The sequence below is a fragment of the Triticum dicoccoides genome, chromosome 4A (assembly GCF_002162155.2).
Source record: "Triticum dicoccoides isolate Atlit2015 ecotype Zavitan chromosome 4A, WEW_v2.0, whole genome shotgun sequence".
In the NCBI taxonomy this organism is placed as follows: Eukaryota; Viridiplantae; Streptophyta; class Magnoliopsida; order Poales; family Poaceae; genus Triticum; species Triticum dicoccoides.
This window is the reverse complement of record NC_041386.1, coordinates 550108324-550125368: the sequence shown is the minus strand read 5'-3', so window position 1 is coordinate 550125368 and position 17045 is coordinate 550108324. Positions and strand designations below refer to the sequence as shown.

At 46.5% G+C, this 17045-nt stretch overlaps 1 protein-coding gene across 1 annotated transcript; it reads left to right on the top strand.

Moving 5' to 3' along the window:
• The first annotated feature begins 1367 nt into the window (after positions 1-1367).
• Positions 1368-16994, top strand: LOC119283639 (B3 domain-containing protein LOC_Os12g40080-like). Its single transcript, XM_037563103.1, has 10 exons — positions 1368-1398; positions 1535-1681; positions 11452-11552; positions 11732-11796; positions 11960-12074; positions 13619-14432; positions 14546-14733; positions 15008-15479; positions 15615-15793; positions 16466-16994. Exons 1-10 carry the CDS (start codon positions 1368-1370, stop codon positions 16718-16720), a joined length of 2367 nt encoding a protein of 788 aa, XP_037419000.1. The 3' UTR covers positions 16721-16994.
• The last annotated feature ends 51 nt before the right edge of the window (positions 16995-17045 follow it).

Genomic DNA, 17045 nt, shown 5'->3' with positions numbered 1-17045 from the left:
AAGGGCAAGAAGATTGTGAACAGATAGCTAGCTAAGATCGATTGTATTTAAATCGTAGTCTTCATTTCTCGATTGTATTTCATGGGCACTTTTTGATATCATGAATATTTTTAAATTTCATGGGCACTTTTTGAATTCATGAGGACACTCTATCTCGATCCCCCTCCATCTTGATCTCGATTCCCCCTCCATCTCGATCTCGACCCCCCTCCATCTCGATCGCTATCCCCCTCCATCTCGATCTCGATCCCACCCGCACCCTCCCTCGCTAGCTCCACCGCCACTGACGACCCACCGAACCCTCCCCCGCTCCACCGTCGCCGACGAGCACCCCCCGCACCCTCCCTCGCTCCACCGCCGCCGCCGATGATATTTTCAAATAACAAATTCGATGATATTTAAAAAAAATTATTACCGTTTTTATAAAAAATATTACTGTTTCATATTCATATTCATTTAAAAAAAGTGTAGACTACAATTGTTGTTAAACAACAATTATTACTATTTTTATAAAAAAATATTACTATTTCATATTCATTTTTTTTAAATAATAATAATAAAGTGTAGACTATAATTGTTGTTAAACAACAATTATTACTGTTTTTATAAAAAATATTACTGTTTCATATTCATATTCATTTTTTTAAAAGATAATAATAAAAAAATATAGACTACAATTGTTGTTAAACAACAATTATTACTGTTTTTATAAAAATATATTACTGTTTCATATTCATATTCATATTCATTTTTTAAAAAGAAAAAAAATCTTACTTATGGCGCACGGGTGGCTGGTGCGCCATTGCTATCTAAAAAAAGTATACTTATGGCGCACTGTCCCGCTGGTGCGCCTTTGCTATGAAAAAAATATTCTAATGGCGCACCGCCTGGGGGTGCGCAATTAGTAATCTTCCCCATCCATACACTTCGTCCCTCCCTCTCGCTAGACACTTCGTCCCTCTCCCTCCACCGCGCCGCTCCCTCCCTCGTCCCTCCCTCCACCGCGCTGCCGCCGTTGCTGCCCCGACCCACTACGCCGCAGCCGCCCATGCGCCCCCGCCGCCTCCCTTCCTCCCCCTCGAGTGCCGCCTCCCCCCCGAGCCCCGCCTCCCCCCGAGCACCGCCTCCCTCGCCTCCCTCGAAACCCTAGAAGCCTGCGACATCCCCGCTGTCTATCCCGCCTCCCCCAAGCTCGCCGTCTCCGCCCTCCGTCGTCTCCGCTCCAGCCACCACCAAATCTCTCTCGTCGGAGCTGCCCCTCGACGACGGCTAGCCTCGTCGGACGCGCTCCTCGACGGCGGCGCGAGCCTTCCCGCGCGGCCTGGTTAGTCTCTCTCCCTCCCTCCCTCTCTCCCCGGCTCATCCCCATGCCCCCACGGGGCGGCGACCTAGGGTTAGGTGCGGCCGCCGTTCCCACGTGCTCACGCGCTCCTGTGCTCCCGTACTAGACAGCAACATCTTGAGACATTCAGTAACTAGTAGATAGATAGTACAGCTTCCGTTGCTGAATTCGGTTGTTCTGTTCGTCATGCAGTTCACATCTCCCCTGGATCACTGCCGAAGGGCCTGCACTCGCTGGATCTGTCGCGGAACAAGATCGCCAATGTCGAGGGGCTTCGGGAACTGACGAACCTTCGCGTGCTCAACCTCAGCTACAACCGAATTTCGTGCATCGGCCACGGTAAGTCGCAGACTTGGGGTTCTTGCATTGCACTGCACATCTTTTGTAAATTCCTTAGTACTAGATTTCTTTCTGGTCCATGTACACCTGCATCCTATCCAAGACAGACATGTAACATTCCATAGGATGTATGGATCATATCTTGAATGATATGGCAGTGGCCACATTTGTTGGTGGCTGGGACCGGCCACATTCAGTAATTATTTTTTTCCTACAAAAGTTCAATGTCTATGCATCACATGTTATAGTCCGAGGAAAAGTTCACTAAAATTGTTGTAGTTTAAAAAACAGTTAACTAAAACTGTTGTAGTCTAAAACTGTCAGGAGTTGGTAATTATCGGCAACTGTAGTCTGAAATTGTTGTAGGTTGGTTCAATTGTCCATCATTTTAGCAACGACTGCGCCTTGCCTCCCCCACATTGTTGTTGTGGTGCTTGCGCTGGTTGGAGCTCTCTAGGAAATTTTGTGATCTAGTAATCCACTCTTCTTTCTTTACAGACGGCGTGCGCGAGCAGAGCCACCTACTTGTTTGCAACACATGCTTGCATTTTGACAGAATCAGATAGTAAAAAAGAGCACCATTTCTATGTGCATGCTGTACTAGTATGAATCTGAATGTGCCCCATATCACTATGCGTGCCTAACATGTGATTTTCCCTTCAAATGCTCTATCACAGTGACATGTATGGTGAGGGTCACGGGACTGACTGTATGGTTCTGCCGGTGTGGTAATTGATTTACTTGTTTGGTTTGGTAGCTGGAGCACTGTATCAGTGGTGCTAAACTACTCTTGTTATCTGGCTGGTTGGTGCGTTATGAGCCACCGTGTTGTGTATGGCCTGCCTAAGAATTGGTTAAGTAGTAAGTTGTTTAGGCTTGGCCATTTCCACTCATTGTAGATAGATAGAGTTACACTTTTGTTACATTGCGTTATCTTTCTGTAGAGTAGTAATGCTCCACTTCCACATATTTTTAGTTAGTTATCTTCCAGTAGTATTTCAAATTGAAGCCCTGAGCAGCATCACCTCTTGTGTTGTTCACTATCACATAGTTGCAGTTTGGCAAACACATGCTAGTAAATATTCTACTGTTTTGAAGTGCTTGTTGGAATATGTGTGTGAAATTATTTTGTGGCAATTGCTGTTTCTGATCAAAACAGGTACCTTATAACATCATGGAATCACAACCTTATAACAAATAATTTAAGAGGCTATGTTATGGTTTGCTGTATCTCCACCAGTTTGGGTTGGTGAATGTAGATGATTTTTTTATCCTGTGAACTCATTGTACTGCTACAAGAATTTGGTATCATCATGGTGTAATTTTGTCAACTTGTGATGCTACTGCTGTACCCCGAGAGGCCCTTGAGTTTGCCGGAATGTTGATTAACTTCCGTTCCGGTAAATTTGGGTACTCCATATGTCCTATTTTCAGCAAAGGTCATGCTGAAATTTTCCGTGAATTTTAGCATGACTTTGCTAAAAATAGGACATATGGGGTACTTGCGACTAATGCATGGGCCGGGGTATCTTAGTACTTAGTTAAGTAGGATCAACTGCCCCGCCATTCTTGCTGCATTAAACTATAGGTGGCAATAGAGCCAAGTGATTAGGCCCAACTTAGAATTCTCCTTAGCATCGATAAACCCTAGATGATAAACCCAACATAGGTGGCAATAGAGCCAAGTGATTAGTGCCAAGTGATTAGGTCCAACCTAGGGTGCCTCGACATCGATAAACCCTAAATGATGAAAACTTAACTTGGCTTGTATAGGGTGCCTCAATGTCGATGAGAACCTAAATGATGTATGCTTAGGCTTTTAGGGTGCCTCGGCGTCGACAAACCCTAAATGATAAAAGCTTAGCTTTTAGGATGCCTCGGTGTCGAAAAACCCTAAATGATGAGACCATGATCTTGTTCCTTGACAATAACCAACTTTTTGACCAAACTTTTTTCCTATTTAGAGCGAAACATGGCCCACAACGATGAGGCCGGCGGTTCGGGCGACAAGCAATTCTGGGAGCTGTCCCAGGAGTTGGAGGAAGAACCTCACCGCTATGAGGACGCCGCGGAAGACACCGATCCTGACTACACAACCCCTAGTGGCGCCGGGGATGACACCACTGATGATGGCGCCGCGGATGCCACCACTGATGATGGTGGCGCACGCACGCACAGATGGTAGCCAACCGAAGAGGCAACGGAAGGACCGGTGCCAGAGCGTGCTCGGCACCGTCAGGGAGGAATTTACTAAAGTGAACTCCGACGGGCATCCAACGGCGCCCAAACACGTAGTCAAGGGGTACTCGGTTCAGCTCGGGTGCATTCTCCAGAGCACCATCTCGATCAACACCGAGAACCTAAGGCATAAGGACCGAGGGAATTTGTGCAGCCTCCTCTTCAGGAAGTTGCACGAACGATACAAGTTCCCCGCTAAGTTTGCAAACACACGCCTCTCAGGGAATAAAGTGAACGGTGCCGCCCTCACGAGGATGAGCACGGCCCTGTCTACTTGGAAAAGCACGGTGAAGGCAATGATTGAAAAAGGTGATAGTTATGAGAAGATCAAGGCGAAATATCCTTTGATGAGCGAAGATGACTACAAGGAGTTCAAGATCAAGTGCGAGAGCAACGCAACCTCTGAAGCAAGTCAGTGGGGGAAAGAAATGCGGAAGTTGAAATTAGGTGTCCACCAACTCGGTCCCGGTGGTTACAGAGTGGCGGAGCCTATATGGGACAAGGAGGACGCAGAGCGTGCCGAGCAAGGCCTACCGCCCCACTTCGAGAAATACCGTGACAAGCAGAACAGGAACTTTCTCAGGGCCCGGTACAAGGAGGACCCGGTAACAAAGGAGCTTACCACGGATTCGAAGACCAAGGCGCTTGAGCTTGTTCTGGTAAGGAATACACCCTCGCGTAATTAGCTCCATATGGTTGCATTCTAATTAATCCCCAATATTTCTAAATGGTTCACGTTCCTTCCGCAGGACAATGAAAGCAGTAGCGCGGGGTCGTCTCAGAGCTCCCCTTTCGACACCCCTTTAAATAGGGCGTTGAACGTAATGAAAAACAAGGATAAGCTCAGTAAGCCGACGTCAGCTGGTCGTGTGGCCGGCAAAGGCTTGTCCACAAAATGGTCGTCATACTATACCGCTGGTGGGCAAAAGGAGAAAAAGACCAGCTAGGAAAGCCTGTCGCGCGAGCTTGAAGCACTCAAGGCACAAGTGGCGCGGATTCCGGAGATTGTCCAAGAGCAAGTGCAACAACAACTGGGAACGATGCTCAACGCCATGGTGCCTACGTTGATTCATCGGCTGACGACGTGGATTGCAGGCGGCCAATAGGGGCCTCCCTCGGTTCCCGGCTTCACGACCAGCAACTCGCACAACGCACATGCGGCGCCATTGGTGTCTCCGGTGGTGCCATTAGTGTCTTCGGCGGAGGCGGTATTCGTGTCTCCTGCGCCAGCACGGGCATTGGAGCTTAATGCACCCGGGTGTACGCCGGCCGGCACCTCGCCAGCAAGCGGCCCCTCCGTCAGTTGCACGCCCGCCGTTGGCGGTGCCTCGACATTAGCCGAGCTCGACGGCATCATGGTAACTAAGCCTCTCGGCCAATGACTTTATCTCCTTGTCTTTGACTGGGCATCCCTGACGCCCTACATGTTTTTGCAGGGCGCCGCCGACGTTCCTTGCACTCTCCTGCACTTCGTGGGCGGCGAGTTGGTCGATGTCGCCAAGGACAGAATCGTTCAACCGGGCAACCCCGTGTTCCACGGTAATCCGATGCCACCCACAGTGTATAGGGTTGAAGTGGTTCGGGTGCTGCCAGGCTGCGACAAGCTGTTACCTCCGATTCAACCCGCTGGGGCCGACGAAGAAGAAGAGATGACCCTCGGCGCCTGCGTAAGCTGGCCCCTGCTTTGGCCGAAGAGCCAGATTCGTTTGGGGGCGGGGGACACCACCCCACAAACAAGACCGCCAGTCGTGCCAGCGCCAAGCCATGGCAAGAACGCCGCAATGCTACCGGACATGCCGGACATCCCTATGGCACAGGATCCGGACATGCATATGGCACAGGATCCAGACGACAACGACAACGACGACGGTACATTTACCAACGTCGATAAGTACTTTGCCGAACATGGGTACGGTGACGAGTTCTGCGGGCCTCCTTCTCAAGAACCCAACCAAGACGACCGCGATCTAGCTGGTACGGTGGAGAAACCCAGTTGCAACAGGCGTCGTCTAGCGTTCAGTTCTCAGGAGACGCCTCCAGCTGCCGCCTTCACCGAGCCTCAGATAGCCGAGGTGCCAAATATTATCAGCCCCAACACGCTCAAGAAGGCGGTCTGTGAGCAGAACTTGGTCCCATTACAACAGATCAAGAAGAAGGGACGGAAACGAAAGGCTAAAAAGGGCGCCGGTGCGAGCCAGCCGGCACTGAATACGATCCGTGCTCAGGACGGGCCACCTTCACCTAAGGATATCTCGAGGAGGGTGCATGGCGGGTAGGGCGATGCTACCGACAAATATGCTCAATGCTGCAACCGGTGCTATGCGGAGTCTGCATGGCAGTGTTCTTTCTTTGGAGAAGCGACGTCTTAGAGAGAATGATGTGGCATACCCGGTTTTCATGGCCAAGGTGCCAGAGGGCAAGGGCTTTGTCGATGGCGCCATCGGGGGTACGATCGTCCTGCGGTTTGATGACATCTTTGCTATGTTTAACCTTCATCCGCTGCACTACACCTTCGTTCGGCTGTTTTCACTGAGTATGGAGATGCGGATCATTAGAGACAGGACCACGAACATCGTGATAGTCGACCCCTTCTACATGCGTGCCAAGCTCTTGGGTAGCGCTGGGGACCGCCAAGTCGCGAGTTCACACCACGAAGGCGTCATTCTGGCAAACCCAGATAAGGATAACTTCCTCGTGTCTTACTTTCCCGAGTAAGTCATCCCTTAACCGCCCCGAAACAAATGATTTCTTAGATTTCAATCGTTCTTTCTTTTTTCTAACATTCTGTGTTCTGTGCAGTGACACACATTGCACACTCATCCTCTTAAGCCCGAAATATTCCATGGCCACGTATTTCGACCCGAACCGTGACTCCAAGATAGACTACACAAATATCAAGAAAGTTCTTGATGCTGTTCTCCCCGGCTACGCCAAATTTGGAGGCACCTTCACCAGGCCAGTTCGTAGGTACGGCAGGCACGTGTTCACCCACAATACTAAGTTCTGCTGCGTCAAGCAGCCGCCTGGCGGTCATAAGGATGCCTACTACGCCCTCCATCACATGCGGGCGATCGTACGGGACCATCATCACCTTCTGTTACCAGATAATCTCAAAGATTGGGCCGTGAGCTTGTCGGCAATCCAGGACGCGGACATCAGACAAGAATTCTTTTGCATCCAGTCGGAGTTAGCGGAAATCACCCATCAAGATGTCCTTCATACCTCGGGGCAGTTCTACCTCAGATATCAACCGTCCAATAGTGAGATAGACAAAACGCTACAAATGCAGGCTGACAACGCCCGCGATTTCATGACCATCACGACAGACGGCGGCTTCATCCACGCTCCGGTCCCATGAGTCGAGTCGAAAGTAGTGATGCTATGTGTAGTTCTGAAACATTGATTGGCTCATGTTGTAATTAAACTTTAATGAATTGTATGTCTCTTTGGTTTGGATAGTCGTTCAACTTAGATGTAATCGATGCTATTTATTAGTAGGACCATGAATCGTGCTATTAATGTCTTGCTTTTCTCTCCCGATCCTTTTGTTGCATACTTATATATTGCTTATGTATTGTCTGTTGTTTGGCTTGTGCATAGAGATGCCGTCGTATGTCGTGTACAAGGGTAAGGTTCCCAAAGTCTACGACGACTGGGAGGAGTGTCGGAGACAGGTTCACCGTTTCAGCGGTAACAGTTACAAAGGGTACACCACTAGGGCGGTGGCGGAATCTAGATACGCCCGCTATCTAGCGGGAGAGAGGAGGGAGCGTTGGAGGAACCGGATGAAGACCAGTTTCATCGCGATGATGCTCATCGTGATGACCGCAGCTCTCTTCTATGTGATGGTAGTTTAGATGATCGATATCGACTTGTAATGTAAAGACAAACTCGCTACTCGCGGTCTCGAGACTTGTAGTGTTTTATCTTTGTTCGGTCTTTTGAATTCGGAGACTAATATGATGAATTGTATTCGGAGACTAATCTTCTATTGTATTCGATGAATCTGTTGTTGCTGTGTGCTGCTATCTATATTCTGTCCAATAATATATTTTGTAACCTGTGCAAAAATCAGAAAAGTAAAAAAAAACCTAATATTCATACTAATGGCGCATCACCTCAAAGTGCGCCATTAGTATGCCAAAGGATACTAATGGCGCATCACTACATAGTGCGCCATTAGTATGCCAAAGGATACTAATGGTGCATCGCCCCATAGTGCGTCATTAGTATGCCAAAGCACGTGGGTAAATATGACCCCCTGGGAGGCATACTAATGGCGCATGGTGGTCTATACTAATGGCGCACGTGAAGGAAATATGCCCTAGAGGCAATAATAAAGTTATTATTTATTTCCTTATATCATGATAAATGTTTATTATTCATGCTAGAATTGTATTAACTGGAAACGTAATACTTGTGTGAATACATAGAAAAACAAACTGTCACTAGTATGCCTCTACTTGACTAGCTCGTTAATCAAACATGGTTATGTTTCCTAACCATAGAAATGAGTTGTCATTTGATTAACGGGATCACATCATTAGGAGAATGATGTGATTGACATGACCCATTCCATTAGCTTAGCACCCGATCGTTTAGTATGTTGCTATTGCTTTCTTCATGACTTATACATGTTCCTATGACTATGAGATTATGCAACTCCCGTTTACCGGAGGAACACTTTGTGTGCTACCAAACGTCACAACATAACTGGGTGATTATAAAGGTGCTCTACAGGTGTCTCCAAAGGTACATGTTGGGTTGGCGTATTTCGAGATTAGGATTTGTCGCTCCGATTGTCGGAGAGGTATCTCTGGGCCCTCTCGGTAATGCACATCACTTAAGCCTTGCAAGCAATGCAACTAATAAGTTAGTTGCAAGATGATGTATTACGGAACGAGTGAAGAGACTTGCCGGTAACGAGATTGAACTAGGTATTGAGATACCGACGATCGAATCTCGGGCAAGTAACATACCGATGACAAAGGGAACAACGTATGTTGTTATGCGGTCTGACCGATAAAGATCTTCGTAGAATATGTAGGAGCGAATATGAGCATCCAGGTTCCGCTATTGGTTATTAACCGGAGACGTGTCTCGGTCATGTCTACATTGTTCTCGAACCCGTAGGGTCCGCACGCTTAACATTACGATGACAGTTTCATTATGAGTTTATATATTTTGATGTACCGAAGGTTGTTCGGAGTCCGGGATGTGATCACGGACTTGACGAGGAGTCTCAAAATGGTCGAGACATAAAGATCGATATATTGGACGACTATATTTGGACACCGGAAAGGTTCCGGGCGAGATTGGGACAATACCGGATCACCGGGAGGTTATCGGAACCCCCCGGGAGGTATATGGGCCTTATTGGGCCTTAGTGGAAAGGAGGGGAAAGGAGTAAGGGAGGGGGCTCCCCCCCAAGCCCAATTCGAATTGGGAGGGGGGTCGCCCCCCCCCCCTTTCGTTCCTCCCTCCTTCCTCTTCCTTCCCTCTCCTACTCCTAATAGGAAAAAGGGGAGTCCTACTCCCGGTGGGAGTTGGACTCCCCCCCTTGGGCGCGCCACCCTCCTTGGCCGGCCCCCTCCTCCACTCCTTTATATATGGGGGCAGGGGGGCACCCCAGAAACACAACAATTGATCATTGATCTCTTAGCCGTGTGCGGTGCCCCCCTCCACCATAATCCTCGATAATATTGTAGCGATGCTTAGGTGAAGCCCTGCGACGGTAGAACATCAAGATCATCACCACGCCATCGTGCTGACGGAACTCATCCCCGACACTTTGCTGGATCGGAGTCCGGGGATCGTCATCGAGCTGAACGTGTGCAAAAACTCAGAGGTGTCGTAGTTTCGGTGCTTGATCGGTCGGGCCGTGAAGACGTACGACTACATCAACTGTGTTGTTATAACGCTTCCGCTTCTGGTCTACGAGGGTACGTAGACAACACTCTCCCCTCTCGTTGCTGTGCACCATCATGATCTTGCGTGTGCGTAGAATTTTTTTGAAATTACTACGTTCCCCAACAGCACGGCGTGGTGCGCCATTAGTAAAAAATACTAGTGGCGTGGTACTAGTGGCGCACCAGTAGTGCGCCATTAGTAGGCAAAACTGGTGCGCCACTAGTAGGCCTTTTCCTAGTAGTGATCGTTTCCCGAAGCAGAATTGAAGCCAATCCAGACTAGATTAAGACGTTCTTGAAGCTCGATGTTTCGACCAAGTTGCAGTAAATCCAGGGGCTAGGCAAATGTGTTTCTTCTGTGAGCCGGTTTATCTTGAGGCCTGAGAAAAAGGCACCCCCTTATATCGGTTGTTGAGGAAGACAAACAAGTTTGTCTAGACCGACGAGGTGGGAGCAACCTTGGCGGAAATAAAGACATTGCTGCCTACTAACCCTATCCTTGCAATACCCTAGATTGGTGTCTCGGCCACTTATCAAGTGACTAGTGTTGTCCTAGTGCTTGAGCGCGGGGAGGACGATCATGCTATTGTTTGATGATAACTAGGTCGTGCAAGACGAGGTACACTCATTACCAGAAGATCGCTTACGCGACATTCATGGCATCTCGAAAGTTCTGGCACTATTTTCAAGAATGCTCCATTATAGTTGAAATGAGGTTTCTGTGTCAGATATCATCAACAATAGGGACATCACAGGCCGGACCCCGAAGTGGACAATTGAGTTGCTACCTTTTGAGATTATGTACCAGCCTTGCTGGGTCATAAAGTCACATGTCCTGGCTAACACAGTGGACGAAAACCCATGAACCAGAACGGCCCATTGATTATATGCATTGGACTATTTCCTTTGACGGATCCAAAATGATGGTCGGATTGGGGGCTAGGGTAGTCCCGATCTCTCCAACTGCCGACAAGATGTGCTACGTGCTGCAAATCATGTATGCAGACTCCAATAATGTTGCCGAGTACGAAGCCCTCCTACACGGTCTTCGCATGGTGTGTCCATGAACATCCGGAGGCTCAAGGTCCGAGGTGATTCTAACCTCGCGATATCCCAGACTAATGGTGATTTCGATGCCAAGAACCTAAGGGTGTTAGCATAATGGGAGGCAATACAACAGTCAACAGATGTCTCGTCGGTTCAATGAAAGGCAAATGTTAGCATACTTGCATGCAAAATCCAATATCTTGGTTACAGTTCTTGATAGGTCCAGTTGCACAAGATTTGGCAGTACACGCATACCATATTCTTTCATTAGGGAATGTTTATATGGATAGCGAGACGCATATGGGGACTTCGTCAATCTTAAGACTCGTCGGCTCGGAAGATACTCGTAAAGATAGGATGTGCCTGCTTAATGTTTTTCTCAAAATAAAACATGGATTATCATTTTATTGACAATTCCGTGAATAACGAGAGGTGACACGGTCAATCAATCTCCACAACTCCGTGGTCTCGGAATTTACCGCCGCACCGAACTACCCCATCCTCGCCATCAATTACCGCGATCCGCCGCGTGTTGGCAGGCAGTCAAGTAACCGTGCCTCCGGTGGTTGGCGCCAGAGCCAAAGGCACTCACTCCATCGCCTCTTCTCTCCGCCCACCCAACGTTCAGCAGGAGGGAGCCAAGTGTCCTTCCGCGCCGCCCCGCCCCGCGTCCACAGGTCTCGTCATCCCCGCCGAGATTCTCCCCCTCTCCACCCCCTTCCCCGTCGGCAGCTCCTAGGCTAGCACTGTGGAGTGAGTTCCAGCAGCATCCGGGGCCGAGCTCCGCACACATTCTCGCACAATGCGCGGCCACTCGACGACACCCGCCGCTCACGATGTTTTCCTGTTGATCTAGGATCGGCGCGCGTCCCGAGGTTCCCGTCGGCCAGGATCTCAGGCTCGCCCGTCGCCTCGCTCAAGGTAAGCCCCCCTCCGATCCGGCTTCTTTGGATTGGATACAGGATACCCCCAAATGCGGAGATTTATCTAATCATACTCAACGGGTTGTCATTTCTCTTGTTCCAGTACCAAATCTTGCAGCTAATGGTTTTTCTTTTAATTTAACTGTGCGATGCATGTCCAGTGAGAAGATGGGGTGCGAAAGGTGCGAGCGGAGGGATGAACTCGATTACTGCAATTTGGATGACCGGGAGAAACACTTCTTGATGTTCATTGTCGATGACTGTGGTCAGGAGATGGTAAATCACATTCAACCCGTTGAGTATGATTAGATAAATCTTGTTTTCATTTCCTTGTGTTTCTTCTTTCCCCCCATTATTCTGCGGAGTTTAGAGTCGCGGAGTCTGCGTCGGCAGATATGCCCAGTTCATAGGATTGCTGCTTCTTAGCAAATTAGTCAGATTCTTGTATTGTACTGTGTTGGTTTATCAGATTATTCCTTCACATTCTATTGTTCAATAACAGGTACTAGTTCGATTACTTGCTTGATGTAGCAGAAACACCCACCTCTGTTTTTTAGTCCTAGCCATCCATCGGTCAAGGGTAAATTTGACCATACATGCTTGGTACTTTTTTTGTGTGAAAACATGCTTGCTACATATGGTTAGCTATTGGCAGACTGAAAAAAGGAATACCTTCATGCAAAGAGAAATGGAACATTTTAATTTGTATTTAATTGTTCCTTTCCAATTAATAATTTCTCAATTTCACCTATATTAACACTGAAACGACAACTTTCCTCTACCTTTTCGTATGGCATTGATACGTTTGCAAGAATTATACCTACATGCATTAAAATAACAAAATGTACTTTTGTGCTCCCAATTAGCACATATTAACAATAGATCCGAAGGTGAATACTTTATTTATTTATTATATTTTCTCAACCTTTTACTTCCACCTCATTCCTCAATTGTTGAGCTTTGATTTTACATGTATATACCTGAACAATTAATTTGTTGCGTCATGTCTGCAAGTTTTACACCTTTTCTCGCTTTTCAATAATTTCGAGAATAGAAAAAATCAGACTTGTACATTTGGAATACTCTGCACTTGCAAAAATTTGTCTAATGATATGCATGAGAACTATTCCCATCGAAAACATATGCATGAGACACTAATGGCTTATAGTAAAATTGGCGCGCGTTAGAATCTACAAGTTAATTATGATCTCTATGATTGGATAGTGAATAACTAATGGCTCATAGTAAAAGTGGTGCGAATGCAGTTTCTCATAAGAATAAGTTTGGTATGCTCTGTACACTACTGCATAGGCCAGTGTAAACTATGACGCGAATTGTATCCAAGTGATGCGTATTCTTGAAAAAAATTCCAAGTGATGCAATACTTCAGAAATTTGGATATATATTCTGCTCATGTTTATTCTTGTAAAAGTTCATTTCAGTTTTAGCATTAAAAGGTGTTCAGTACCGGTTGTGTTACCATGCGATCTTTCTATGTTAGTGATTGTATTCTTTGTTTGATCAGTTACCTGGGAAGCTGAAACTCCATGTAGTAGTGTATTATTGTAGGGACATGAACATACTATCAAAGTATGCATTACCTCTGCAATACTTTTTCATGAATCAAAATCAGTAGCATGATAGCATAAACACTAGATGCCCGGAGACTGAAAGTAGAGAGTTAAGCTAGCGCCTTTTGTCTCGTCTTGTTCTCAAGTCAGATATCGAAGACCTTATTTACGCCATACCTGCTCATTGTTTACACAAGAACTGTGCTCTTAAAATTTGAGCTGTATTATTAATCTTGATTCTTTCTGCAGATCGTCCCAGATGAATTTCTGAGACGTTTCAGGGGTGAGATCCCAAGGGAGATCAGGCTACAAACACGAAATGGTCACAGTTACACCATTGGAGTTGCCAAGTATCCAGATAAACTAGTTCTTCAGGCGGGATGGGAAACATTCGTCAAAACCTATGATCTACATATGGACGACTGTGTGGTATTCAGATACAAAGGAAACTCTCAGTTTGATGTCATAGTTTTTGATCGATTTGGTCGCGAGAAAGCATTCTCTGTTATTAGAGACAGTGCTCCGCCTGTACAGGAAAGTCACAACAGCGGCACTGAAAATTTAGACCGTTCTCATGGTCATTCTCAGCCCATGGAAGTGCAATCGCCTATCGAAAATGCCAACCATCCTGAAGGGCGTCCTCAGCCCATGCGAATGCAACCACCTACTGAAAATGCAAACCCTTCTCATGCGCATCCTCAGCCCATGCGAATGCAACCACCTACTGAAAATTTGGATGATCCTGTTGGTTTTAGTCCACCTACTGAAAATGTGAACAATTTGTTTGGCCATAGTCAGCCTACGCAAATGCAACCATCTACTGAGGCTGTGCATCATTTTGCGCAAATGCAACCATCTACCGAGGCTGTGGATCATTCTAATGGTCATGCTCTGACCATGCAAATGCAACCATCTAGCGAGGTCGTGGATCATTCTAATGGTCATGCTCAGACCATGCAAATGCAACTGTTTTGTAGACCTACCAAGCTGAGACAAACAATGCTTCAATGGGATTACTCGAGTATGGGCAACGAGACAGCGCCGAGTCCTTCAGATACTCCCAGTGAGTTATTTCTTGCAATTTATTTATTATAGAGATACGATTCCATTCCAATCAAACTTGATGTTTCCATATTTTATTGACATATTGATTAGTTATTTTCATTTTGTGCACAGGAGATTCTTTGTCCTCAGAACATGATATTGAAGGTTGTGCTTCACCTAGATACACGCTCATATATAACACCAGTCTAAATACAGTGCAGAAGGAGGAAGTTGATGAGCAGGTCAAATCTATTCATAAGGACAATCCAATCTTTGTGGCTGTGATGAGGAGGTTCAATGTTACAGGAACGTGCACTTTAGTGAGTGTTGAATTTTTACTGTTGAAGGAGCATTCTTCTAGTACTGCGCATCAAGCTTATTAAACCATAGTTTTCTGTTGAAAGTACTGTTTTGGATGCTTTCACTCGTTAACCCTTCCATGATTAAACTTGCAGATCCTATACTTCCTACTCCCTCCGTCCCAAAATAAGTGTCTACTAAGGTTAAGACACTTATTTTGGGACGGAGGGAGTATTATTTGGCACTTTACTTGAATGCCATTATCTAATTATCTTTCCCCAATTATGTAACTAGACTTTCTCCAAGAAATATGTTCAGACACATGTGGGTGATAAGGAGCGAAGGATATGTCTTCAGCGATGTGGCAAGAGGTGGGATGTGCAATTTAGCAGTAGCGTTGAAGTCAAAAGGATTGTTAGTGGCTGGCGGAAGTTTGTGAAAGACAATGATGTAGAGACTGGTGATATCTGCATCTTTGAATTGTTGAAGATTGATGAGATGTGCACAATGGAAGTCCATATCATCCATGCAAAAGATTTTGATAGACCCTCCCAAATTGGTGGGAGGAGTGTCGATGGATGGTGTAAAGAAGCTACTACTAAAACTGTGGAACCTTCTCATTCTCGTCCTCAGCTCGTGAAAATGCAATTACGTAATGCAAGTGTAGAGGATTCTTATTCTCGTCCTCAGCCCATGGAAATGCAATCACCCTCAAAGGAAAGAAAGATACGAGTTGAAACGGTTAACTCGAGTCTGGGCAACGAGGGTATGACGAGTTCTTCCTTCTCTAATTCATGCAGTTCATGTTACTAGAGACACAGTCGTTCCTTCCAAATCATATGTGGTATTGTCATCTTCCACAGCTATATTGAATAGTTGTTTTGTTCTTTTCTTCGTGCAGGAGATTCTTCGATGTCAGAGGATAGTGTCACTTTGACTGGTTGCATCGGTGTGCATTTGAGGCGCATACCTTTAATTCAGAAGAAGGTGGTGAAGCAGAAGGTCGACCTTATTGGTTCTGAAATTCCCATCTGTGTGCTCGTGATGCAGAAGACCAATGTTACAGGAAGATTCGCTCTAGTGAGATCCATATTTTCTTATATACTTTCCTTCGAAGCAAATGTTTTATTCTTCTGTGCATAATCTGCTAGTGCTACAGTAGTGCATTTCTTATGTTTTTTTTTAGAACTAGGTAGTGCATTTGTTGATATGTGGGGGTGATCGCATACCATCACAGGCCGCTAGCCCAAAGCCACAAGAGGTGTCGCGCTGAGGCTATTTAGGAGCAGCCTCTGCCTAGTGATGTAACCATGTTAGGTTTGCTATTTCCTTCTGGAGTTTAGATATATATTTCCATTTTGTTAGGTTTCTTAGCCCCCAAGTCGATGCTTTTCATCTAATAAGAGTCTTGCACATAGCTATATGATGCCACCCTAGACCCTAATTCATTATCAACCAAGCAACAATGTACCTCTTACCAGTCTATTCTCCTATCCTGAGAATCGACGCTCTGGGCTGCGGTGGCTACAAACTCCAATCAATCTATGCTCGATCCAGTGTTCATACCAACATATGCCTTGTTGAACTTTTGCTCACAGATAAAAACACTATTGTGAATGCTGCAGATTCATAACCTGTAGTTGATTATTTCACTTCCTTTTTCAACTTGACTAGGAGTAATAATTTTCACATCCTGATTTGCTTGAACACCATCATCTGACATTCTTCTTTTCCATGTCTGTAACCAACCAGAGCATCTCCAAGAAATATGTCCGCAGACACCTGGGGGATGAGGTGCGAAGCATCTGGCTGGAGCGAGACGGGGAGAGGTGCCAAGTGACGCTGGGACGCGGGCCTCAGAACAACAGGGTTGTGGGTGGATGGGTAAAGTTCGCCAAGGAGAACGGGCTGCGGACGGGCGATGTCTGCCTTCTCGAGCGGCTGAGGCACTGCAAGGAGTGCACAATGAAGGTCCACATCGTCCGCCGTGTAAAGCGTGCCGGTTGATCAACAGTGGTGTTCATCTGTTTCCACCGATCCTTTGCGTCGTCGTCGTTAAGACTTTAAGAAGGTGTTGTTTACTCAGTTTAGTCAGTTCGTTGGAGGTCCTTGTTGGTTTGTTAGGGGTCGCATAATGGCGCAGGTGTTTGCTTGAACAGACTTCTGTGGTTTGAACCAGTAACGCCGGCGAGTCGCGGTGATGAATTGCAGTTGAGTGGACCTAGTTTGTGGAACAGCAGATGTGTAAGGTTTGTTCAAGTCGTTGAAAACGAGCTGGCCCCTTCCGTTTGCTATTTTCTTTTATTTATTACCTTTTCATTTTGCCTGGGAT